Source organism: Pristiophorus japonicus, unplaced genomic scaffold (assembly GCF_044704955.1).
Source record: "Pristiophorus japonicus isolate sPriJap1 unplaced genomic scaffold, sPriJap1.hap1 HAP1_SCAFFOLD_154, whole genome shotgun sequence".
NCBI lineage: Eukaryota > Metazoa > Chordata > Chondrichthyes > Pristiophoridae > Pristiophorus > Pristiophorus japonicus.
The window spans coordinates 456624-471406 of record NW_027251217.1 but is presented as its reverse complement, the minus strand read 5'-3'; the positions used below and the strand labels follow the sequence as shown (position 1 = coordinate 471406).

Sequence of the window (14783 nt, the reverse complement as noted above, 5' to 3'; positions counted from 1 at the left end):
CGGTCCCTTTAAAGGAACCGGCTGATGCCGCGTCACCAGACCCGCTTCTTCCAATTGGTCGGGAACCACACTGGGTGGGGCTTAACACGGCCAATCAGAGGAGAGTTTCACAGAGCGGGCTGGAACCGGACACGAGATGGGGACCCACCACTGACCCCGGTCACACCGGACCCACCCAGGTGGGGAATCCCGGCCCAAAACTGGATATTAATTTACTGATGTACTTTCAGTGATTGCTGTAATATCCGAGAGAGAGAATATATCCGATCCGGGGTTTGGTTCAGTTTGTTTCTCACTCTGTTTGTGTTTAGACTGAGTGACAATAACCTGGGAGATTCAGGAGTGAAACTGCTGTCTGTGGCTCTGAGGGACCCGGACTGTAAAATACAGGAACTGGGGTAAGTACCAGACTGTGTGAGATTGTGTTTATAATAACTGGGTGTCTGACACTGAACATTTTATTAGTATCAGTAATAGTGTTATTAATAAACACTGAACATTATTAGTATCAGTAATAGTGTTATTAATAAACACTATACATTATTAGTATCAGTAATAGTGTTATTAATAAACACTGAATGTTACAGGTTGAGCGTCCAAAATCTGGAATATTCTGGACTCCGGCTCAATCCATGCTCGGGTCGTCCAGAATCCGTAAAATGTTCCGGAATCTGGACCGGACGACCCTGCCGACCTCGGGCCTCGCTCCCCTTACCTTGGGGCCTCGTCGCTGGCCCAGCCGAACACCTTCTTCCTGGCGGGGCCTCGCCCGATCGCCTCCACAACCGTGGGTCCCCGCCCGATCGCCTCCACGGTGGGGCCTCGCCCGATCGCCTCCACGGCGGGGCCTCGCCCGATCGCCTCCACGGCGGGGCCCCGCCAGATCGCCTCCACGGCGGGGCCTCGCCCGATCGCCTCCACGGCGGGGCCCCGCCCGATCGACTCCACAACAGTGGGTCCCCGCCAGAACGCCTCCACGGCGGGGCCTCGCCCGATCGCCTCCACGGCGGGGCCTCGCCCGATCGCCTCCACGGCGGGGCCTCGCCCGATCGCCTCCACGGCGGGGCCTCGCCCGATCGCCTCCACGGCGGGGCCTCGCCAGATCGCCTCCACGGCGGGGCCTCGCCCGATCGCCTCCACGGCGGGGCCTCGCCCGATCGCCTCCACGGCGGGGCCTCGCCCGATCGCCTCCACGGCGGGGCCTCGCCCGATCGCCTCCACGGCGGGGCCTCGCCCGATCGCCTCCACGGCGGGGCCTCGCCCGATCGCCTCCACGGCGGGGCCTCGCCCGATCGCCTCCACGGCGGGGCCTCGCCCGATCGCCTCCACGGCGGGGCCTCGCCCGATCGCCTCCACGGCGGGGCCTCGCCCGATCGCCTCCACGGCGGGGCCTCGCCAGAACGCCTCCACGGCGGGGCCTCGCCCGATCGCCTCCACGGCGGGTCCCCGCCAGAACGCCTCCACGGCGGGGCCTCGCACGATCGCCTCCACGGCGGGTCCCCGCCAGAACGCCTCCACGGCGGGGCCTCGCACGATCGCCTCCACGGCGGGGCCTCGCACGATCGCCTCCACGGCGGGGCCTCGCCAGAACGCCTCCACGGCGGGGCCTCGCCCGATCGCCTCCACGGCGGGGCCTCGCCAGAACGCCTCCACGGCGGGGCCTCGCCCGATCGCCTCCACGGTGGGGCCTCGCCAGATCGCCTCCACGGCGGGGCCTCGCCCGATCGCCTCCACGGCGGGGCCTCGCCAGAACGCCTCCACGGTGGGGCCTCGCCAGATCGCCTCCACGGCGGGGCCTCGCCCGATCGCCTCCACGGCGGGGCCTCGCCAGAACGCCTCCACGGCGGGGCCTCGCCAGAACGCCTCCACGGCGGGGCCTCGCCCGATCGCCTCCACGGCGGGGCCTCGCCAGAACGCCTCCACGGCGGGGCCTCGCCAGAACGCCTCCACGGCGGGGCCTCGCCAGAACGCCTCCACGGCGGGGCCTCGCCCGATCGCCTCCACGGCGGGGCCTCGCCAGAACGCCTCCACGGCGGGGCCTCGCCCGAATAACACTTTGGAGAGCAACATCCCCCACCCTATCTGACGTTCCGAAATCCGGAAATACCCGAACCTGAGCTCGGGTGTTTCGGGATTTCGGACGTCAGAAACATGTTCCGAAGTCTGGGAAAACCGGCTCGGCCTCGGTCCTGAGGTTGCCGGATTCGGGGCACTCAACTGCATTAGTATCAGTAATAGTGTTACTAATAATAATGTGTAGTGTTTATTAATATCAGTAAGTGTTACTTATAATAACGTATCGTATTTATGAATATCAGTAATAGTGTTAATAATGTACACTGTTTATTAATATCAGTAATAGTGTTACTAATAAACACGGGGGATTTACTCTGATTCCTGTTATTTCTCTCTCTGATCCCCAGGCTAGAGGCTGTTGGTCTCACAGATTCTGGTGCCGGGGATCTCGTCTCCGCTCTCAGTACAAACCGCTCACTGACGGTTCTGGGCCTGGGATTTAATAACCTGGGAGATTCAGGAGTGAAACTGCTGTCTGCGGCTCTGAGGGACCCGGACTGTAAAATAAAGGAACTGCAGTAAGTACCAGTCTGTGTGAGATTGTGTTTATAATAACTGGGTGTCTGACACTGAACATTATTATTAGTATCAGTAATAGTGTTATTATTAAACACTGAATATTACATTTTGAGCGTCCAAAATCCAGAATGTTCCGGACTCCAGGACAATCCGTGCCAGGGTCGACCGAAATCCATACAATGTTCTGTAATCTGCACCGGACGACCCTGTCGACCTCTGGCCTCGCCGCCCTTACCTTGGGGCCTCCTTGCTGGCCCACCCGAACACCACCTTCCCGGCAGGGCCCCGCCCAAACACCTCCTTGGAGAGCAACACCCCCCCGCCCCCCCCCCATGTTGATATTTCGATATCCGGAAATACTTGAACCTGAGCTCGGGTGTTTTGGATTTCGGATGTCAGAAACATGTTCCGAAGTCCGGAAAAACACGAAAACTGCCTCGGCCTCGTTCCCGAGGTTGCCGGTTTCGGGACACTCAACTGCATTAGTATCAGTAATAGTGTTACTGATAATAATGTATAGTGTTTATTAATATCAGTAATAGTGTTATTATTAATAAACACTCTACATTGTTATTAATAATAACACTATTACTGATATTAATAAACACTATACATTATTATCAGTATCAGTAATAGTGTTATTATTAATAATAATGTAGTGTTTATTAATAACACTATTACTGATAGTAAACACTCTACATTATTATTAGTATCAGTAATAGTGTCATTAATAAACACTGAACATTATTATTAATATCAGTAATAGTGTTATTAATAAACACTGAACATTATTATTAATATCAGTAATAGTGTTATTAATAAACACTGGGGATTTACTCTGATTCCTGTTATTTCTCTCTCTGATCCCCAGGCTGCGTCATGTCGATCTCACAGATTCTGGTGCCGAGGATCTCTCCTCCGCTCTCAGTACAAACCGCTCACTGACGGTTCTGGGCCTGGGATTTAATAATCTGGGAGATTCAGGAGTGAAACTGCTGTCTGCGGCTCTGAGGGACCCGGACTGTAAAATACAGAAACTGGGGTAAGTACCAGACTGTGTGAGATTGTGTTTATAATAACTGGGTGTCTGACACTGATCATTATTATTAGTATCAGTAATAGTGTTACTAATAATATTCAGTGTTTATTAATAACACCGTTACAGATACTGACACTAATAAACACTGAATATTACAGGTTGAGTGTCTAAAATCCGAAATGTTCCTGAACCCGGACTCCGGGACAATCCGTGCCAGGGTCGTCCGGAATCCGTAAAATGTTTTGTAATCTGGACCGGATAACCCCGCCGACCTCTGGTCTCGCCGCCCTTACCTTGGGGCCTCCTCGCTGGCCCACCCGAACATCTTCCTCCAGGCGGGGCCCCACCCGAACACCTTCCCTGTGGGGCCCCACCCGAACATCTTCCTCCAGTCGGGGCCCCACCCGAACATCTTCCTCCAGTCGGGGCCCCACCCGAACATCTTCCCTGTGGGGCCCCACCCGAACATCTTCCCTGTGGGGCCCCACCCGAACACCTTCCCTGTGGGGCCCCACCCGAACACCTTCCCTGTGGGGCCCCACCCGAACACCTTCCCTGTGGGGCCCCACCCGAACATCTTCCCTGTGGGGCCCCACCCGAACACCTTCTTCCAGTCGGGGCCCCACCCGAACACCTTCTTCCAGTCGGGGCCCCACCCGAACACCTTCCCTGTGGGGCCCCACCCGAACACCTCCACTCCCCCACTCCCCCCCCCCACTCTTTCTGACGTTCCGAAATCCGGAAATACCCGAATCTGAACTCGAGTGTTCATGGATTTCGGACTTCAGAAACACATTCCGAAGTCCGGTAAAACACAAAAACTGGCTCGGCCTCAATCCAGAGGTTGCCGGATTCGGGACGCTTAACTGTGTCACTAATAATAATGTTCAGTGTTTATTAATTACACTATTACTGATACTAATAATAATGTTGTGTTTATTAGTATCAGTAATAGTGTCATTAATAAACACTATACATTATTAGTATCAGTAATAGTGTTGCGATTAAACACTGGGGATTTACTCTGATTCCTGTTATTTCTCTCACTGATCCCCAGGCTGGATGCTGTCGATCTCACAGATTCTGGTGCCGAGGATCTCGTCTCCGCTCTCAGTACAAACCGCTCACTGACGGTTCTGGACTTGGGATCAAACTCCTTCACAGACCGTTCTTGCCCCGCTCTCTGCCACCTCATACTAACCTGCAGGAGTCTGGAGCGGATCTGGTGAGTGTTTGTGTTAATGTTTAATGTAATAAAATATAAATAAGTTCAGTCACTATTTATGGGTAATATTTGACTGTAATGAACATTGAAATATTAACCCAGTCTCCCTGTTATTTACACTGTTGTTCAATCTGTTTATTTCCTGTTTAATCTTTAATCTGTTTCAGGCTGAGGGAGAATCATTTCAGTTCAACCGGACAGAGACACCTGGTGTCGCTGCAGGAATCCAGACCCAGACTGAGAGTGGATGTGTGAACATTTCACTGTATGACCATCACTGCTCCCATTGTGTGAACATTTCACTGTATGACCATCACTGCTCCCATTGTGTGAACATTTCACTGCATGACCATCACTGCTCCCATTGTGTGAACATTTCACTGTATGACCATCACTGCTCTCATTGTGTGAACATTTCACTGTATGACCATCACTGCTCCCATTGTGTGAACATTTCACTGTATGACCATCACTGCTCCCATTGTGTGAACATTTCACTGTATGACCATCACTGCTCCCATTGTGTGAACATTTCACTGTGTGACCATCACTGCTCCCATTGTGTGAACATTTCACTGTATGACCATCACTGCTCTCATTGTGTGAACATTTCACTGTATGACCATCACTGCTCCCATTGTGTGAACATTTCACTATGACCATCACTGCTCCCATTGTGTGAACATTTCACTGTGTGACCATCACTGCTCTCATTGTGTGAACATTTCACTGTATGACCATCACTACTCCCATTGTGTGAACATTTCACTGTATGACCATCACTGCTCTCATTATTTGACCATTTGGGCCGATTTCCTGCCCCTCCCCTTTAACCCCGCGCGCTCCAGGTTTAAATCCTACCGGCCCTTTAACGGTTTCCCGTTCGAGCTGAGCGAGCGTCATCTCCCATTGTGACGTCAGAGGCCCCGCCCCAGGGTCACGTGACTCAGCTGCCCCGCTCCCACATCGCTGCTTCTGCAGGATATCTGGGGCTGAATGTTCCCAATGGTGCACTGGGGAAATGCACAGACAGGCAGGGCCCAGGGTGGGGCTCAGTCTGGGCTGCAGTGGGACACTGACAATTGTGCTCAGTATTCCTGGGGGTCTCTCCCAGTGAGGAGTCAGTCTCTGTAAACAAGTGTCCCTGTGTTCAGTGTCTCTCTCCCAGTGAGGAGTCAGACTGTGTAACAAGTGTCCCTGTGTTCAGTGTCTCTCTCCCAGTGAGGAGTCAGACTGTGTAACAAGTGTCCCTGTGTACAGTGTGTGTCTCCCAGTGAGGAGTAATACTGTGTAACAAGTGTCCCTGTGTACAGTGTGTGTATCTCTCCCAGTGAGGGGTCAGACTGTGTAACAAGTGTCCCTGTGTACAGTCTGTCCCTCCCAGTGAGGGGTCAGACTGTGTAATAAGTGTCCCTGTGTACAGTGTCTCTCTCCCAGTGAGGAGTCAGACTGTGTAACAAGTGTCCCTGTGTACAGTCTGTCTCTCCCAGTGAAGAGTCAGACTGTGTAATAAGTGTCCCTGTGCACAGTGTGTGTCTCTCCCAGTGAGGGGTCAGACTCTCTAACAAGTGTCCCTGTGCACAGTGGGGGAAGGTGGCTCAACCGTGGCTAACAAGGGAAATTAAGGATAATGTTAAATCCAAGGAAGAGGCATATAAATTAGCCAGAAAAAGCAGCAAACCGGAGGACTGGGAGAAATTTAGAATTCAACAGAGGAGAACTAAGGGTTTAATTAAGAGGGGGAAAATAGAGTACGAGAGGAAGCTTGCCGGAAACATAAAAACTGACTGCAAAACCTTCTATAGATATGTGAAGAGAAAAACATTAGTGAAGACAATCATAGGTCCGTTGCAGTCGGATTCAGGTGAATTTATAATGGGGAACAAAGAAATGGCAGACCAATTGAACAAATACTTTGGTTGTCTTCACAAAGGAAGACACAAATAACCTTCCGGATGTACTAGGGGACCGACGGAGTAGTGAGAAGGAGGAACTGAAGGATATCCTTATTAGGCGGGAATTTGTGTTCGGGAAATTAACGGGATTGAAGGCCGATAAATCCCCAGGGCCTAATAGTCTACATCCCAGAGTAAAGGAAGTGGCCCTAGAAATAGTGGATGCATTGGTGATCATTTTCCAACAGTCTATCGACTCTGGATCAGTTCCTATGGACTGGAGGGTTGCTAATGTAACACCACTTTTTAAAAAAAGAGGGAGAGAAAAAACGGGTAATTATAGACCGGTTAGCCTGACATCAGTCGTGGGGAAAATGTTGGAATCAATCATTAAGGATGAAATAGCAGCGCATTTGGAAAGCAGTGAAAGGATTGGTCCAAGTCAGCATGGATTTATGAAGGGGAAATCATGCTTGACCAATCTTCTGGAATTTTTTGAGGATGTAACGAGGAGAGTGGACAGGGAAGAACCAGTGGATGTGGTGTATTTGGACTTTCAAAAGGCTTTTGACAAGGTCACACACAAGAGATTGGTGTACAAAATCAAGGCACATGGTATTGGAGGTAATGTATTGATGTGGTTAGAGAACTGGTTGACAGACAAGAAGCAGAGAGTCGGGATTAACGGGTCCTTTTCAGAATGGCAGGCAGTGACTAGTGGAGTGCCTCAGGGCTCAGTGCTGGGACCCCAGCTCTTTATAATATATATTAATGATTTGGATGATGAAATTGAGTATAATATCTCCAAGTTTGCAGATGACAATAAACTGGGTGGCGGTGTGAGCTGTGAGGAGGACGCTAAGAGGCTGCAGGGTGACTTGGACAGGTTAGGCGAGTGGGCAAATACATGGCAGATGCAGTATAATGTGGATAAATGTGAGGTTATCCACTTTGGGGGCAAAAACATGAAGGCAGAATATTATCTGAATGGCGGCAGATTAGGAAAAGGGGAGGTGCAGTGAGACCTGGGTGTCATGGTACATCAGTCATTGAAGGTTGGCATGCAGGTACAGCAGGCTGTGAAGAAGTCAAATGGTATATTGGCCTTCATAGCGAGGGGATTTGAGTATAGGAGCAGGGAGGTCTTACTGCAGTTGTACAGGGCTTTGGTGAGACCACACCTGGAATATTGTGTTCAGTTTTGGTCTCCTAATCTGAGGAAGGACATTCTTGCTATTGAGGAAGTGCAGCGAAGGTTCACCAGACTGATTCCTGGGATGGCAGGACTGACATATGAGGAGAGACTGGATCAACTGGGCCTTTATACACTGGAGTTTAGAAGGATGAGAGGTGATCTCATAGAAACATATAAAATTCTGATGGGATTGGACAGATTAGATGCGGGAAGAATGTTCCCAATGTTGGGGAAGTCCAGAACCAGGGGACACAGTCTTAGGATAAGGGGCAGGCCATTTAGGACTGAGATGAGGAGAAACTTCTTCACTCAGCGAGTTGTTAACCTGTGGAATTCACTGCCGCAGAGAGTTGTTGATGCCAGTTCATTGGATATATTCAAGAGGGAGTTAGATATGGCCCTTACGGCTAAAGGGATCAAGGGATATGGAGAGAAAGCAGGAACCGGGTACTGAAGGCATGAACAGCCATGATCTTATTGAATGGTGGTGCAGGCTCGAATGGCTGAATGGCCTGCTCCTGCACCTATTTTCTATGTTTCTCCCCCAGTGAGGAGTCAGACTGTGTAACAAGTGTCCCTATGTACAGTGTGTCTCTCCCAGTGAGGAGTCAGACTGTGTAACAAGTGTCCCTGTGTACAGTGTGTCTCCCAGTGAGGAGTCAGACTGTGTAACAAGTGTCCCTGTGTACAGTGTGTCTCTCCCAGTGAGGAGTCAGACTGTGTAACAAGTATCCCTATAACCCTCCGAGTTCTCTCCACTCTGACCTGTTGCCCATCCTCGATTTTCAGTGCTCCACTGTTGGGCCCATGTTTTCAGCAGCCAAGCTCCTAAACTCTGGAATTCCCTCCCTAAAGCTCTTCGCAGATCGACCTCTCTCTCCTCCTCCTTCAAAAGCTTCTTCAAACCGACTTTTCACTGAGCTTTTGGTCATCCATCCTAACATCTCTTTATGTGGCCCAGTGTCCAATGTTTCTGATAATTGCCTTGTGACGTTTCATTACATTAAAGCCGCTATATAAATGCAAGTTATTGTTGTCCCGGTGTTGTGTTAATAAAACCCCGCTTACTTCAGCTTGTTCCTGGTCTTCTCGTTACTTTCATCAAAACCGGCTTCATTGTTTAAATGTGTTAAATAAAGGTTCCTCAAAACAACATCCCACCTTCTCCAAACGACACTGTCGACACGACCTGTCCGTCTATTGAACTGGGTGGGTTTTACTCGGGAGGCTGGCTATGCAATTTACACAAGATGGTGAGACTGGATGTGAGCTAAACAGCGCAGCAGGGAATCTAAAAATGCTGCCCCACATTAATGTAAAATGGTCAACGTAACCCTGCAGCAAAATGGTCAACGTAACCCTGCGGCAAAATGGTCAACGTAACCCTGCGGCAAAATGGTCAACGTAACCCTGCGGCAAAATGGTCAACGTAACCCTGCGGCAAAATGGTCAACGTAACCCTGCGGCAAAATGGTCAACGTAACCCTGCGGCAAAATGGTCAACGTAACCCTGCGGCAAAATGGTCAACGTAACCCTGCGGCAAAATGGTCAACGTAACCCTGCGGCAAAATGGTCAACGTAACCCTGCGGCAAAATGGTCAACGTAACCCTGCGGCAAAATGGTCAACGTAACCCTGCGGCAAAATGGTCCCCATGAATCTGCAACAATCATAGAATCATACAGCCCATTGGGCCCATCCTGCCTGTGCCAGCTCTGTGAAAGAGCGATCCAATTATTCCCTCTCTCTCCCCGTAGCCCTGCAAACTGTTTCTTTACAAGTGTACAAGTATAATCTGCTTCCACCACCCTTTCAGGCACTGCTTTCCAGATCATAACAGCTCTCTGCATCAAAACAAATCCTCCTCCTCTCTGCTCTGGTTCTTTTGCCAATAATGTTAAACCTGTCCTTTGGTTCCCCACCCTCCTGCCACTGGGAATAGTCTCTCCAGATTTACTCGATGAAAACCCCTCAAATGGCCTCCATGGTTGTAGCATCGCTCCGAAACACAAGCATTTTTGGAAATGTCCATCCACTGGTTTCTGAACTTAATTCCCTCTCAGCCCCTGTTCATCACCCACCCAGTTAACATGTTTTTCTAACATTGCCGGCCGGGCTTTGTATATATTTAATGTGGAGAGACAGATTTTTGAACGATGAGAGTCGGGTTTTAGGAAGCGGAGAGAGAAGTGGAGCTGAGTCCATGATCAGATCAGCCATGATCGTATTAAATGGTGGAGCAGGCTCGAGGGGCCAAATGGCCGACTCCGGCTCTTATTTCTTATGTACTTGTGTTATGTTCTACTTTAACCCCAGGCTTTAACCTCTTTAAAACACAGGAACTTGTTCACCAGAGACAACAAAACCAGGGCCCAGACTGGAAATTAAACCCCAGGTAATAAACAGACAGAACTCACGTGGGCCCATTGGGTACAACCTCGAGAGGGGGTCTCGGTCAGTCCCCTCTGGATGGGGTCCTCGGTCAGTCCCCTCGGCAGGGGGTCTCGGTCAGTCCCCTCGGCAGGGGGTCTCGGTCAGTCCCCTCGGCAGGAGGTCTCGGTCAGTTCCCTTTGGAGGGGGTCCTCGGTCAGTCCCCTCTGGACGGGGTCCTCGGTCAGTCCCCTCGGCAGGGGGTCTCGGTCAGTCCCCTCGGCAGGGGGTCTCGGTCAGTCCCCTCGGCAGGAGGTCTCGGTCAGTTCCCTTTGGAGGGGGTCCTCGGTCAGTCCCCTCTGGACGGGGTCCTCGGTCAGTCCCCTCGGCAGGGGGTCTCGGTCAGTCCCCTCGGCAGGGGGTCTCGGTCAGTCCCCTCGGCAGGAGGTCTCGGTCAGTTCCCTTTGGAGGGGGTCTCGGTCAGTCCCTCTGGAGGAGGCCTCATCAAACATGGCTGCCACAGCCAGTAAGTGACATCATCAAAATGGACACAGCCAGGCCACATCCCTTTCAAACTGCATGTGTGTGAGAGAGAGAGTGAGTATATTGTGGTGCATGTAGCACACAAATCACTGACTCCACGCGGTCTGGTGTAAATCTAACTGCTGTGACCTTCGTCCTTTATTGTTCAGCTCCAGAGTGACTCTCAGGTGTGGTGGTCAGCCTTATATAGCGCCTGTTGCAGGCACTTCCAGGTTTCCCACCACAGCGCCCTCTGTGGTGTAGCATTGTGCTTACATTACATTTAAGGAACCAGGACGATACAAACATCAATTAATAACATCACACTTCCCCCCCCCCCCCCCACCAGGACACAGGACGACGATACATCAATACATAACATCACACTTGTCCAACGGAAGGCAGGGAGGCATAGACAGTGCGTTAGTATGGTACATGTTATCTGGTACATTAACTAGTTATTGACTGGTAACGGATCCCTGATTTCCTTGTTAGCCCTTATCATTAATTGTACTAGATATCCATTATTTTACACAAATACAGTGGCCATTCAGCATTAAAAAATTAATTCTTGTTATAAATTCGCCATCTCACATTAACATCGCTCATTTTAGACTCGCTCTGCCTCACAGAAGTCCTTTGTGGGGACCACCTCATGGTAAGGCCCTTATTAGACTCACGGGTGCCTTTCCTTTTTAAGGCGCCATCTTTGATGCAGGAGGATTCCACGAGGCTTCTCCTGGGGCGCCGCCATCTTTGATGCTCTGGACACGATGCCGCCGCCATCTTGCTCTCCGCCGCTCTGGATGCCCTCCGCCGCCGCAGCCTCCGCTCCCCTCCGCTGCCACCTGACTTGCCGCCTCTCCTGCGGCTGTCGTGGCCTCTCCAGCGGCCGCACTTGCCGCGTCCCCCGCGCCCTCCGTAGCCCCCGACCTCCAGCTGCTGCCGCCGCCCGATACTAACAGCTCCTCGGCGGGGCTCTTCAGAACCGCCGGCCATCCTGGATCCCTCGCACCTCGCCGGCTCACTCCCCCGACACTAGGCCTGCCTCTGCAGGGCTGCTCGCCCGTGGGGGCTGAGGCTGCAGGATCTCTGTGTGAGGCCCGGGGCCTGGGACTTGCCTGTGGGTGGATTGAGGCTGCAGCTCCAGCTTGGTCGGCGCTGCTCTCTGGGGACCCGGGGAGCAGCAGCCTGTGGAGTGGTGAAGTCTTCCCAGCTCCCCCGGACCGTCCCCATCCACCTCCGGCCGAGGAGCGTCGGCCCATCGCCTGGAACGACCCACAGAGGTAAACCGTTTGTCTCGTCCCCGTGGGATACCTGCACCATCGCTCTGCCGAGAACAGGTATTAGTTCCCTGGTGTAGATACGCAGCTTCGCCGCGACCGGGACCAGCTTGGGTCGTGCAGCTGGGTTAATCCACAGTTTATCAAAAGTTCTCCGACTCATCAACGACGGACCCGAGCCCGTGTCCACTTCCATACTCACTGGGACTCCGTTGATTTTCACTTCCCTTATCACTGGGGGTGAATCGTCAGTACACGTATACAGTCCCAACACCTCCTCTTCTTCTGCCTGCTCCTTGGTGAACAGTGGATCATCCCCCATCTCCTCAGCCACATGGTGAGTCCGATTTCTTTTACACATACGCTGAAGGTGGCCTTTAACGTGGCAGGTATTGCAAGTGTACTCCGCAAACCTGCACCGGTGAGCCCCATGGCTTCCTCCACAACGCCAGCATGGTGCTGCTTGATTGGCCCCCCTCAGCGGACTCTGTTCCAGGATCCCGAGGTCCGTGCTCTCTGCCCCGGGCAGAGCCTCGTTCTGCAGTTTTGTCTGTGGTGGGCGCTATCCTGTGGACAGTGCCTGCCGGGTTCGAGACTGTGTGGATTATTTGCTTGGTGTTGCAACTCGAGGTCATATGTGCCCGGCTGATGGCGATGGCCTTTGTCAGAGTGACTGTGGGTTCCGTGGCTAACAGCTTGTGAAGGAGGCCCTCGTGGCCAATCCCCATAACGAAAACGTCCCGTAACGCCTCGTCAAGGTGTGCGCCAAAATCACACGGCGCCGCGAGTCTCCTGAGGTCCGCCGCATATTTGGTGATATCCTGGCCCTCAGGTCTACAGTGATGGTAAAATTTGTATCTGACCGTGAGGATGCTCTCCTTCGGTTTCAACTGGTCACGAATGAGTTCAGTCAGCTCCTCGTATGACTTGTCCCTGGCGCTCCCGGGTGCCAGCAAATCCCTGACGAGACAGTAAACCTCATCTCCACAACTGGAGAGCAATATCGCCTTACGCTTATCTCTCAGTGCGTATGTGTCCTCCGTCAGGTCGTTTGCTGTGAAGTAGTACTCGAGCCTTTCTGTGAAGGCCACCCAATCATTGCCCACGGTAAAACCCTTTAGCGAGCCCAGAGTAGCCATGGTTGCGTGGAGTTCGTCCACTTCCTAGTCGCCAATGTGGTTTTTTTAATTTCAAAATATACTTTATTCACAAAAAAATACCTGTGTGGTGTGTGTAGCACACAATGTGGTGTATGTAGCACACAAATCACTGACTCCACACGGTCTGGTGTAAATCTAACTGCTGTGACCTTCGTCCTTCATTGTTCAGCTCCAGAGTGACTCTCAGGTGTGGTGGTCAGCCTTATATAGCACCTGTTGCAGGTACTTCCAGGTTTCCCACCACAGCGCCCTCTGTGGTGTAGCATTGTGCTTACATTACACTGAAGGTACTGGGATGATACACACATCATTGCATAACACTGATCATGTTATGATTTGCTAAGTGCCCTGTTATCATTTCTTTAACAAAGGGTTCCAGCATTTTCCCGAGGACTGATGTCAGGCTAACTGGCTCTATCTCGCTCTGTTCCTCTCTCCCATGATTTGCTGCTAATAAATTTCCCCTCGCTAAGCTGCACAACCTGCCTTTTCCGACCTGGATACTTTGCTGTGCTCCCACCCTGTGTGTCCCCAGATTGGGTTTAGAAAGTATGGTCACCCTAATTTAATCTGGTGATATGTGAACACTCAGCAGTTGGGGGCCTGAGCATTGTCCACACTGACAGGCAGTGAGCTATTGGCTCCTGTTCAGGGACAATTCATCACTGGCACATTCTCCCACCTTGTTCAAGGACAGCAGACAGGACGGCAACTGGTGACGGGCCAGTTCCGTTTCACAGGCAAATATGAAGGCCAACATCCCATTCGCCTTCCTGATTACCTGCTGCATCTGCAAACTAACTTTTTGGGATTCATGGAGAAAGGTTTGGCAGATGGAATACAATGTCGGAAAGTGTGAGGTCATCCACCTTGGGGAAAAAAAACAGTAAAAGGGAATATTATTTGAATGGGGAGAAATTACAACATGCTGAGGTGCAGAGGGACCTGGGGGTCCTTGTGCATGAATCCCAAAAAGTTAGTTTGCAGGTGCAGCAGGTAATCAGGAAGGTGAATGGGATGTTGGCCTTCATTGCGAGAGGGATGGAGTACAAAAGCAGGGAGGTCCTGCTGCAACTGTACAGGGTATTGGTGAGGCCGCACCTGGAGTACTGCGTGCAGTTTTGGTCACCTTACTTAAGGAAGGATATACTGGCTTTGGAGGGGGTACAGAGACGATTCACGAGGCTGATTCCGGAGATGAGGGGGTTACCTTATGATGATAGTTTGAGTAGACTGGGTCTTTACTCGTTGGAGTTCAGAAGGATGAGGGGTGATCTTATAGAAACATTTAAAATAATGAAAGGGAGAGACAAGATAGAGGCAGAGAGGTTGTTTCCACTGGTCGGGGAGACGAGAACTAGGGGGCACAGCCTCAAAATACGGGGGAGCCAATTTAAAACCGAGTTGAGAAGGAATTTCTTCTCCCAGAGGGTTGTGAATCTGTGGAATTCTCTGCCCAAGGAAGCAGTTGAGGCTAGCTCATTGAATGTATTCAAATC

General features: G+C 51.6%; 3 protein-coding genes across 10 annotated transcripts in view; 2 read left to right on the top strand and 1 right to left on the bottom strand.

Moving 5' to 3' along the window:
• The window catches only part of LOC139242937 (uncharacterized), a 596540-nt gene that overhangs the window by 141821 nt on the left and 439936 nt on the right, over positions 1-14783 (bottom strand). The window lies entirely within an intron of this gene.
• LOC139242933 (NACHT, LRR and PYD domains-containing protein 3-like) overlaps positions 1-14783 on the top strand; it is a 207331-nt gene that overhangs the window by 54499 nt on the left and 138049 nt on the right. Inside the window, exons 10-15 of one of the 3 annotated variants that reach the window (XM_070870577.1) lie at positions 312-398; positions 2424-2594; positions 3467-3637; positions 4692-4859; positions 5027-5124; positions 8739-9026. The exons of 1 other annotated variant lie outside the window; for it this stretch is intronic. In XM_070870577.1, coding sequence (XP_070726678.1) covers positions 312-398; positions 2424-2594; positions 3467-3637; positions 4692-4859; positions 5027-5114 — 685 coding nt within the window. In that variant the 3' untranslated portion in view covers positions 5115-5124; positions 8739-9026. Of the gene's footprint in view, positions 1-311; positions 399-2423; positions 2595-3466; positions 3638-4691; positions 4860-5026; positions 5125-8738; positions 9027-14783 lie in introns of those variants that run through there. One more of the 3 variants, XM_070870578.1, reaches the window with a different exon arrangement.
• The window catches only part of LOC139242931 (NACHT, LRR and PYD domains-containing protein 3-like), a 136468-nt gene that overhangs the window by 43963 nt on the left and 77722 nt on the right, over positions 1-14783 (top strand). The window lies entirely within an intron of this gene.